Here is a 12,142-nt window from a genome sequence, read left to right as displayed (position 1 = left end):
AACACATTAACACATTATAACATTAAAATACCTGCTAACATATATCAATACGAAATTATATTTATCAAATATACTATCCATCATACGTTGAAATATGAAAGGTGCATTTTTAAATCCAAAAGGAATAACTAGTCACTCACACTGTCCTTGTGAGCAACAAAAGGTTGTCCAATGTATGCTTTCCCTATCCATTTTTATTTGCCAAAATCCTGACTTACTATCAAATTTACTAAATATTCAAGCTGTTTGTATTCTATTTATAAGCTGGTTCTTATTTGGTATATTATACTTATCATCTTCTGTGTTATCATTTAACCTTTTTGTAATTTATAATCATTCGAGCTTCCCCTCTTTTTATCTCTACATGATTTCTTACCATAAATGCGACACTTCGATGTGGACTATTATTAATATACCAGATAAGGACAATGAGAAAGAGAAATGTGTAATTATGTAAATTGAAATACATAGTTCAGTGAAAAAGAGAAATATTGGAAATTGATATGTATGGTTTGGAATTGTGGAACTTGTTCCTAATGGTTGTTTCATTGGATTTGTTTCGGGGGTGCTACATGTTGGCCATTAGTTGATCTTCTAATCTTCAAATAAAATCTATAAATTTTGAAAACGTAATTTGCAAATTATGACCAGACAGATGTATTCGAAATAATCCAAATAGTTGGAAATGACTATTGGATTGTTAAAACTGGCGTCTGGATGGCTTAGATCAAACCAAAACAATTTGGTTGGCTCATATCTGTTAAATATGTGACACGAGAAGCACCAAATAATTTTTACCAAACGGTGGTAATGATGACATCAACAACAGTGATATGACATCAGCGACAGTCGTCTTCTCTAACATAGTTGACTTTTCTGTGCAAATTTTGACCTGCCTATATGGTTTCGTTTTAACTCTGATTTGCTTGAATTTTTGCGTCCTTGGAATCCTCTCAACAACTACTTCAACCCGGTATATTTAGAACTGGATTTTGAGAACTTTGAAAATTTTAGATTCTGAGATTTGCTCTGCTTCGCAATTTGTTTTGTGAAATTCAACCACTTCTTGGCTTTTCTAGCTTTGATACCAATGTTGGAGGAAGTGGGGTGCAAACCATTTATGGTGGTTCACAAAAATAAACACAAAAGAGAGAATTTATAATCTGAAAAAATAGATTTTATTTCACTAAAATATTTTAGAATGCAAACAAGGAGAGGAAATTATCTCTCTCTCAAACACTCACACTCTCTAACACTCTTATTCTTCGACTCAACTCCCATACTTCGATCGCTCTGATAGATAAGCTATTTACAAATAAACTTGACAATATAAAATCATTAAATGCAAATATAACAATTTCTAAACTTTCAAACTAGCAGCCATTTTTGAACCCTTGATTTCAGCTTCCATGCTCCTACTTGTAGTTAGGCCAGTAAAAAAGAACTCTCAGTTAGGCCGGTGGTGAAGCAAAGATTATTTCAAAACAACATGCACATATCTATGATTCTAAAATCAGTAAAATGACAAAATATTTGTTGACAATTTAAGATGATTAGTTAGGATGACCATGGTTTCAAATCATGGAGGTAGCCAACCCAAGGTGGTACGAGTATGCGCTTGTGTTCACGAGCCAGGGGGTTCTCTTCAATGCTTACTTCTTTGCATACCTCATTTTGCCAAAACTGGCTTACCGTGTGGTTGGGCACTTGGAAGAGGAGGCAATTCATTCCTACATTGAGTTCCTCAAAAAATTGGACAAGGGAAATATTGAGAATGTCCCTGCTCTGGCAATAGCCATTGATTACTAGCAATTGCCACCTGACTTCACTCTCCATGATGTCGTCATGGTTGTAAGAGCAAACGAGGCTCATCACTGTGATGTTAACCACTTTGCATTCCTTTTTTGGCATATGCTTCTCTCCGGTGATTGGATAGTCCAACCCTTATGAGGGAAAATACTTGACTAGATTGTTCAATCACTTAGGCCTCGTCTAACAAGTGGCTGTTTTAATTTAAAAGTAAAAAAAATTATTAAAAAAATCAAAAAACCAACAACTTATATCAAAAAATCAAAGATTTCTTTTTCTCTTTACTTTTTGTACATATTTTCATAAAAAGTCAAATAGTCATCCCAAACATACTAGTTTTTTTTACCTCATATTTTAGCCAAAAAGCTAAAAAATTACTAAAATAACTTGTTGCCAAACGAGACCTAAGCCTATGTTTAGTTAGAAGATTTGAAAAAAGATTTAAAAAATAAAAAGGAAAAAGTGTATGAAACTGAGTAAAATGTAAATATATTTTATTTATATTTTACATATATTTTCTCCTTTTCTTTCCAAATCTCTTTCTAAATTCTCCAACCAAGCACGTCAAGAGAAGCTAAACCTTGTATTTTTTTCCCTGAAGCTTTGTTTAGATGGCAATTAATGGTTTATTGGAATGAATTGTAGGACATACATTATCAAGGAAGCTCCAGCACCGCTTGGGTATCTGAAATCCGCTTAATGAATGACATGTTGAGCTGTGATACTATAAAAATTCAGAAGTACATTTCTTCAACCCAATATTAATAAGACACTATGAAGTTTGCGGTGTGTACTTATTGATTTCCAGTCCATGCTTTCACGTGCTTGCTTTTGAACCTCTGCCTTTGTTCTCTTGTTGGGGTTCATAGGTGATATGCTAAGGCAATTATATTGTAACATATAATATTCGATGAGAACTACAATTAATGTACTTCATTAATAAATGGACCAGCAACAAATTCATAAACCACGAATTCCACAAGCATATAAAGTGGTAGATGGATATTCAACAAGGATTTAAGGTGGACAACTAGTAATTGGCTGAAGCAACATTGTGACTATATTCTTCCCCAATGATTTGGATTTAGAAATATAATCTCGGAGTTCCTCGTCGCAAGCTATTAAAATCCAATTATTGCCATCATCTTGATACTTGACACTGTAAGTTCCATCCTCTAAGTGCAGCCTCCTTGCCACTTCTTGTTGAAACTCAACCATCCCCGACAACACCGGGAGCTTAAATTTAATAAAATTCTCTCCATGTTTTGCCTTTATGGTCACAATGCTTGTATCTTGTGTTGCCATAGAATGTACCTTAGCGCAAGTAGTAGCCAAATCTTGCTTACGAGGTGGATCAGAAATTGGAGGCTGACTAGATTCTCGGATTTGTTCCTGAGCAGCATCTTGGACAAGTATATCGCAATTTGGCTCAAGTGACATTGTGACTATATTCTTCCCCAATGATTTGGATTTAGAAATATAATCTCGGAGTTCCTCATCGCAAGCTATTAAAATCCAATTACCGCCATCATCTTGATACTTGACACTGTAAGTTCCATCTTCTAATTGCAGCCTCTTTGCAACTTCTTGTTGAAACTCAACCATACCCGACAACACCGGGAGCTTAAATTTAATAAAATTCTCTCCATGTTTTGCCTTTATCGTCACAGTACTTGTATCTTGTGTTGCCAGAGAATGTACCTTTGTGCAAGTAGTAGCCAAATCTTGCTTACGAGGTGGATCAGAAATTGGAGGTTGACTAGATTCTCGGATTTGTTCCTGAGCAGCATCTTGGACAAGTATATCGCAATTTGGCTCAAGTGACATTGTGACTATATTCTTCCCCAATGATTTGGATTTAGAAATATAATCTCGGAGTTCCTCATCGCAAGCTATTAAAATCCAATTATCGCCATCATCTTGATACTTGACACTGTAAGTTCCATCCTCTAATTGCAGCCTCCTTGCCACTTCTTGTTGAAACTCAACCATACCCGACAACACCGGGAGCTTAAATTTAATAAAATTCTCTCCATGTTTTGCCTTTATCGTCACAGTACTTGTATCTTGTGTTGTCAGAGAATGTACCTTTGCACAAGTAGTAGCCAAATCTTGCTTACGAGGTGGATCAGAAATTGGCGGTTGACTAGATTCTCGGATTTGTTCCTGAGCAGCATCTTGAACAAGTTTATCGTAATTTGGCTCAAGTGACATTGTGACTATATTCTTCCCCAATGATTTGGATTTAGAAATATAATCTCGGAGTTCCTCGTCGCAAGCTATTAAAATCCAATTATTGCCATCATCTTGATACTTGACACTGTAAGTTCCATCCTCTAATTGCAGCCTCTTTGCCACTTCTTGTTGAAACTCAACCATACCCGACAACACCGGGAGCTTAAATTTAATAAAATTCTCTCCATGTTTTGCCTTTATCGTCACAGTACTTGTGTCTTGTGTCGCCAGAGAATGTACCTTTGCGCAAGTAGTAGCCAAATCTTGCTTACGAGGTGGATCAAAAATTGGTGGTTGACTAGATTCTTGGATTTGTTCCTGAGAGACACCTTGGACAAGTTCATCGTAATTTGGCTCAAGTGACATTGTGACTATATTCTTCCCCAATGATTTGGATTTAGAAATATAATCTCGGAGTTCCTCGTCGCAAGCTATTAAAATCCAATTATTGCCATCATCTTGATACTTGACACTGTAAGTTCCATCCTCTAATTGAAGCCTCTTGGCCACTTCTTGTTGAAAATCAACCATCCCCGACAACACCGAGAGCTTAAATTTAATAAAATTCTCTCCATGTTTTGCCTTTATGGTCACAATATCTTGTGTTGCCATAGAATGTACCTTTGCGCAAGTAGTAGCCAAACCTTGCTTACAAGGTGGATCAGAAATTGGAGGTTGACTAGATTCTCGGATTTGTTCCTGAGCGACACCTTGAACAAATTTATTGTAATTTGGCTCAAGTGACATTGTGACTATATTCTTCCCCAAGGATTTGGATTTGGAAATATAATCTCGGAGTTCCTCGTCGCAAGCTATTAAAATCCAATTATTGCCATCATCTTGATACTTGACACTGTAAGTTCCATCCTCTAAGTGCAGCCTCTTTGCCACTTCTTGTTGAAACTCAACCATCCCCGACAACACCGGGAACTTAAATTTAATAAAATTCTCTCCATGTTTTGCCTTTATGGTCACAATACTTGTATCTTGTGTTGCCATAGAATGTGCCTTTGTGTAAGTAGTAGCCAAATCTTGCTTACAAGGTGGATCGGAAATTGGAGGTTGACTAGATTCTTGGATTTGTTCCTGAGCAACACCTTGGACAAATTTATTGGAAAGGGCGAGGTTATCCTTGTTTCTCTTGCGACATGACCACCCGGTGATACCATATTCACTACAAGCACGCTTCAATGTCGCTTGGCTATCTGCAAAAGGAACAATACATATAAGAAAAAATACTCTATGTTTGCTACTAGGAAAAGTATATGAATTTTCCCAAGAATCGAGCTAGCAACAATCTTTCCCAAGCTGTAAGCTTACCGTGAAGGCTTGCTGCAGCATCGTCAAGTTTCATTCCAACATGCTGCTGGATATCCTCAGAACTAATTGGAATTCCTGCTTTTCTTTGTTGTCTCTGGGACGAGTTAGTTATGCATTTTTGCTGTGAGGAAGTAACAACGATGTCGTTTATTTGTGTGTTAAGAACAACATTGTTTCTAGTGTCTATTACATCCTCTTCCATTAATTGTTGATCTGATAAATCCAAGTAGTCCATCTCTCCTCCATTCTTCATCATATCTGGAGATCTTGCAATTTGGGATATCTCAAAAGAATCGAGTTTATCATCTTTTGAAGAATCAATAACTGTGACAGATAACTCCTCCCCTAGTTCTTCTCCAGAAGTGACCTTAAAACTTCGAAAATGCTGCTTCAATGTTGTCAATAATGGAACCAAGGCGATCTTGGGATCACCACCTTCAGTGTTGCTTGGGCGTAGAAAGAATTCTAGCACGTAAACATTGTCTCCAGTATAACTACTCCGCAAGCAAATTGAAAAACAGCCAGTAAGTCCATACTTGCATGCGTAGTGTACCAAGGGGTACTCAATTATGCTAAATTGAGTAATATCTTTGCAGAAGACCAAATTATGGGACGAAAATGCCTTTCCAACAACCCCCTGCCCCTTTCCTAAGGAATGCAAAGTACACACATCTACGAAAGGAAGCTTATCATTATCCCTACAACAGGCAATATCAAATCTGAGCATGAGATGTTCCCTGCAGCTTACATTGAAGCTACCACCGGCGACTGCAGGATTGCAAAGCCTACACGGGACCCAAGTCTGAGCCAAAGGTAGATCATGACTTTGACACACCTCTATCAGCACCTTCTTGATTTCAGCCAGTGCATCTTTAAGAGCTTCATCCTCGTACTTCTTCTTGTTTGAAAGCATTTTCATGAATAGATATTTGTCAGACCAGCGTTGCTACAGTATCTAATGAAGAAAACAACACAAGATTTGACATTTGAGTTACAGTTTGCCACTTACATGCTTATTATACAAATGATTACAGGTTTCTGAACTTCTTAGACCAACTTCCTGCAGGGGAACAAAAATGATGGAACTGAAGAATCTTTAGCAGATTTGAAATGAAAGATATTTAAAAGAAGCATATATTGCATACTCTAAATGGAAAATCACAGACACAGACCAACTTAAGTTGCCACCACCTTACTCTAGTATAGGATGTTTTTGTTGCCAAACATAGTTTATTTTTATAGAGTAATGCACATGGTTATGCACATATCACTGATCCGATACAGAATAAATGGCTCAATAAGCTCATGAGAAGTGTTGTTAAATCCATGTAAAAAAATTATGGAAGGGCAAAATTATCCGATTAGCCTAGTAAAATGGAACCAACAAGTAAAATAGGCATTGAGTTCGGCAAAAACAATCATGTGATGGGCATCAAAAAGAGAATAAACAAAGTACAAAAACAAAAGTAAAGAACAAAACATAAAAATGAGACTAATAATTCCAATTACGGAGATAAAAGAACAAACCTCAACCCGTTTGTAGATCCCATCTATTAAATTAATAAAGGAATATTTTGGTTCAGCAGCCGCTACTAACTCAAGTACACCAACACAGCACTGCCCAGAACTTTCAAGCACTGGCAAAGCCCAAGATCTTCTAACCTTGCTAATCACATCATGATCGCGCTGTGGATACTCTTTGCAAGAGTAATACTGAACATTCGGGCTAGACTCGGGTCTTCGACGTCGAAAAACACGGCCAGGGAGGCCAAGGTCTGCGTCACTCACCCCATCCACATGAAATTGATAATTCAGTGATATCAATCTATAGAAACAAAGTCCTTCATGGGTTGTGGAAAGACCAAAAGGTTGGTCTTGAGTTGTAAGTAAACGCCTACCCCCAATTTCCATGACTTTCCAAAACTGAACTAGAAATTGTCCAGGGCAGAATACTATCCATTTCATAATTGATTTTATCTTCCCTATAAGTTCCTGATTTGCAGCGATTGGGGTTTCGGAATCCAAATCGATTATCTCTGTATGATTTTGCAAAAGAAAGAAAAAAAAAAAAAAAAAAAAAGTGATTCAAATAAATTGAAGCAGTAATAATAGGGAGTGAGAGGAGGAGAGAGATACTGACTGGAGAAAGGAGGAGGTTGGGAAGGGGGGTGGTGCTGTAGAGTCGAGAAAACAAAGCCTCTGTTGAAGATTCCGCGATCGCAGAGGAATTGATTGTCGTTCACATATGATATGAGATTGTGAGGGAAATCACTCATCTTATTGTCATCATCGTCGACACGATTTTCTCTCCAGAGGAGGTGTTGTTGGTCGTCGGCCATTATCGCACTCATTTCACCTCCTTCTGCTTCTCTCTCTCTCTCTCTCTTACTCCTCTTCTTCTCTCTCTCCTTTTATTTATAGTTTCAAGGGTAAATCACACAGACACCCTAGTATTTCTGTTTAATCTCATTATAAATTATTTTATGAATTATTGATATCATATTTGGAATTTTTTTAAGGATAATATTTGAGAGCTCGAAACATTACCCTCGAATTTTCTTAATGTCCAAAATGATGTCATTTTGGGTATTAGGTTTTTTTTTTTCTTTTTTTTCTTCCATTTTCGACCATTTTCGATCTGAAACGCAAGGGGAAGAGGGAGAGGAAGAGAGAGAAAGGGAGAGCGGAGAGGAGAGAGGGAAAGAGAGGGAGAGAAAAGAGAAGAGGGAATGGAGACACACACACACAGAGGCCCCTGCATTCCGGCCGATCCGCCGATCGTCGCAGCTCCGCCGATCGTCGGTCCGCCGTCTGCCGTCTGCCTCTGCTTCTTCTTCTTACCTTCTTCTTCCCAATCTTCTTCCCTTTGTCTGCATTTTTGGTTTCAGGGGATTAGGGGGGCAATGTTTCGAGCTACGCAGCACGGTCCTTTTTTTAAATAATTATCTTGTTCTTTTTATCATTTCTTTTTTTATTATTATGACTATATTTTATAATTTTTTATCATTATATTTTATTTGAACATATTTTTATTGAATGATGATATACAAATATAAATATTATATAAATTTTTAAACACAATAATGTAATGGTAACTTTTCACTTTAAAACAAAATACCTATAAACATGATTTATATTTATAACAAAATCATTATTACAACATTTTATGATATTTTTTCATATAAATTTTTATATGTGAATATAGTTTTTTATTTTTATTTCCACTATTATATCTAGATTGGATCAATTTAATCTACATATATTTAAAAAGTATAAAATTTGTACAAAAATTTTTAAAAATTTCATTGAATATAACAAAATAAGATAATGTATTAAATTTTTGTATTTGATGAATTTAATATATATATATATATATATATATATATATATATATATATAATATTATACTTATTAAGTATATCTCGAGGTATATCTAAAAAATTAATAAAATTATTTAAAATATTAAAAAAATTCAGTAAAAGTAAAAATGATAATACGAGGAAAAAAAAAACTCAATTTTTTGTGTGAGTTAAATTAAAAAAATAAGAAAATTTTGGTCTAGGGTCCCTCTCCCACTTTTCGTAATGGAAGAGATCCACAAAATTATTTTTTGATGTCTAAGGTCCCTAAACATATATCATAGAAATTTGACTCTTTGTCTCTACTCTACTCTCTCTCTCTCTCTTCTCCTCTCACCCACTGTCTTCCAGATCCAAGGCAACAAGCTCTACTCCTCCACCCTCCTCTACGACCTCTTCCTCAACAAGCTCTGCTCTGATCCTGTTGTCGGTGCTACGTATTCTGGTTTTCACTGGTTCTGTTACAGTTCCGACATCAGGTGTTTGCTGGTTGCCGTGGGTTTTTTCGAGATCTTTTTGTCAGCGATTATTGGTTCAGCCGATGATGTATTTCGGTTGATGAAGCTATTTCACTGGTGGTGTGTTGGTAGTGCACTTCCTGTGAAGGTATTAGGCAATGCTTAGTGCTTCGGTGGTGCATGGAAGCTTGGTTATGGCTTCGCTTCTCAAAATTCGGTGCCAATGGCATTTTTCTGAGGGTCCTCTTCTTACGCGTGCCGCTGGTTTGGGGTACGTTGTGTAGGTTGTTGTGAAGAGGTGGGAGTTTGTTTCCGGCGCTGGACTGTCCATGTTTCCGGCGCTGGTCTGCTGCTTCATTGCTTGATGCATTCTCAGAAGTGTCGAAGGCAACAACTCATGAGCAGAGGCCCCAAGAATTTCTCAAATTTCTTCGAATTCAATCCAGAGAATTTTGAATTTTCTCTGGATTAAACCCAGAGAAATTCAAATTTCTCTAAATTTTCGTTTTCATTAATGTTTTTTAGTTATGAAATTATGCAAGAACACAAAGTTTGAGATTGTAATCTGTCCAAAGGATGGACTTCAACTTCAGATAGGGTTCCATGAATTCTGTTGCAGTCGAATTATTTGAAGCAAGGTTAGAAGTTCTTAATGAAAACGAAATGTTTCACCAAGGCACCATCTTCAATGATATGGTATGTTCAATTTAAGAATGATGGGTCATTTAGTTTTTAGTTGAAATGGAAAATAGATGAGCTATGCATGTTAAATTGGGTTTTTTGATAATGCAATGCTCAAACATTTTAAAGTCTCTTAAGGAATAGAAAATTTTCATTGGTGCTCACCTTGCAGTGAAGGCACTAGAGAAAAGCTGTGTCAATGTTTTTTATTATAGGATCATGACTATCACGCGTAAAATAATTGCGCTCATTCATTTGTTTGATAGGACACTTGTTTTCCATGCATCGTGTGTGCAGCAGTTGCTAGTAATATGATTGGTTAAACACATTTTGATGCTATCAAATTTCTCTAGGGCCAATAGATTATCAGTTCCTTGTTTGGTCCATGATGCTACGAAACACATTGGCTACTACACAAATGCATCAAATGGCTGCAAAATTCGGTCATGTTTGGTTTGGATTTCAGAACTTGTTTCAAAATTTTTGTTTTTGTTGGAGCACTTTCTTCCGCTATATATTTGTTTTTGTTGGTTTTATAGTAGTAGCTTCTTCTGTATTAGATATGTGGAAAAGAATGAAACAAGATATAGCAAGGAAATAAGAGTAGTGTTTCAGTTAAGCAAGGAAGTGGGTTGAGGTAGGGGAATTCTTATGTTCAAAAAAAAAAAAAGGCAGAGAAATTTACAGTGGGAAGTTTAGGGAAGTCCAGAGAAATTCTTCCCAAAATTTCTCTGGACCAATTTTCTCTGACTTAAATTTTCTCTAGACCAATTTTCTATAGACTAATTTTCTCTGACTTGAATTTTCTCTGGACCAATTTTCTCTGGATTGATGTTGAGGGACCTTAGACATCATGAAAATATTTGATGTCCTTTAGACTATAAAATCATAATATCAGGGATCTTAAAAAAATATCCCAAAAAATAATTGTTATTTTCTTTGAAATGATATGAACAAAATATTTATATTATTTTATTATTATTATTATATATATATATATATATTGAAAAATAAAGATATCATTTTAATTTGATAAGAAATAAATTAATTTTTTTAATATAAAGAGCATCTATATTAAATAGCAATATAAAGGTGTCCCAGTGTGATTTACCCTTATAATTTCAAAGTGGTTCAAAGAGGGAAAAAGGTGAGAGCAGGTTGGCGGCAAGAGGGGTTCAAAAGTGAACAAAAAAGATCATGAGGTTCTATCAGGTAAACGTGTTTCATTGGCCCAAAAAAAAAAAAAAAAAACACGTGTTTCAATCATTTCTAAAAATAAAATAAGATAAAATAAATTTATATTAATGTTATACTAGCACGGGAAGTCAACAAGGATAAAGTGCTTGTTTGGCAGAACTTAAAAGCAGCTTATTTCAGTTTTTAGCTTAATTTAAGTTATTTTGATGTGTTTGGTTTAGCTTATAACTTATAACTTATAGCTTTTTGGAAGTCAGAAATCAGTTTATTCTTTGAGTGGGGCAGGAGATGCTTAATTTATAAGTCAGAAATCAATTTATGTTCATAGTTATAAACTATAAGCTGTTTAGGCATAAGCTATAAGCACTTTCCCACAGTTCTACCAAACAGGGCCAAAAGCTTTGTTTGGAGTGTGATATATATAAGCACATTTTTTTTAACTTTTTAGATTATTTTATTTTTTTATATATATATTTTTTTATAAAAGGTTAAAAAATGCATTTACTTAGAGCATCTCCAACGGTGAATCAGATTTTTCATCAAATTTGAGTCAAAAATGACCTATTTTACCAAATTTGATACCACTCGCTCCAACGGTGCACTTTCATCAAATTTGTGCCAGGGACAACCGATTGGTTGACCGGTTAAGCGAAAATATATATTTTTTTTTTATTTTTTTTTTTTAACTTTTTGAACCTTTTAGCGGTCGACCGGTTGGTCAACCAACTGGTCGACCGGTTAGGCAAAAAAAATTTTTTTTTTTTTTTACTGTTTGAACCTTTTCTTCGAACCGTTTGAACCTTTAGGCGGTCGACCGGTTGGTCTCTCCCAACGGTCAGGAACAGTGATTTGGTGAAATGCTTCGCCTGTTCTCGTTTTGGTAAAAGATTTGCTGAATTCTCGATTTGATATCGATTTGGTGAAATCGTTGGAGCTCAAAAAAGTGACTTTTTCATCAAATTTTGAATTTGATACCAGGTTTGATGAACCGTTGGAGATGGTCTTAGATCTTTATAATCTTAGGTTTCATTTGGTTTAATTTTAAAAAAGAATTTTTTAAAAGAATTTGTAAAATTTAAAATT

General features: G+C 35.6%; 1 protein-coding gene across 4 annotated transcripts; it reads right to left on the bottom strand.

The window, feature by feature from the left end:
- Positions 1-2,715: 2,715 nt before the first annotated feature.
- LOC114294898 (protein NLP7-like) lies at positions 2,716-7,813 on the bottom strand. 4 transcript variants are annotated; one of them, XM_082901833.1, is made up of 5 exons: positions 7,505-7,813; positions 6,892-7,400; positions 6,374-6,424; positions 5,365-6,259; positions 2,716-5,249 (listed from the first exon to the last, which is right to left on the bottom strand). In XM_082901833.1, exons 1-5 carry the CDS (start codon positions 7,713-7,715, stop codon positions 2,827-2,829), a joined length of 4,089 nt encoding a protein of 1,362 aa, XP_082757959.1. In that variant the 5' UTR covers positions 7,716-7,813; the 3' UTR covers positions 2,716-2,826. The 4 variants fall into 4 exon arrangements, with proteins under 4 accessions (XP_082757959.1, XP_082757960.1, XP_082757961.1 ...); XM_082901834.1 differs by having other exon boundaries at positions 5,365-6,262; positions 6,374-6,449; positions 7,505-7,812; XM_082901835.1 differs by having other exon boundaries at positions 6,374-6,449; positions 7,505-7,812.
- Positions 7,814-12,142: the final 4,329 nt, after the last annotated feature.

This window comes from Camellia sinensis, chromosome 13 (genome assembly GCF_055761805.1).
Source record: "Camellia sinensis isolate YWXY chromosome 13, ASM5576180v1, whole genome shotgun sequence".
Taxonomy (NCBI): domain Eukaryota; kingdom Viridiplantae; phylum Streptophyta; class Magnoliopsida; order Ericales; family Theaceae; genus Camellia; species Camellia sinensis.
Note: the sequence above shows the minus strand (reverse complement) of the source record. Positions and strands in the feature narration are given on the sequence as shown.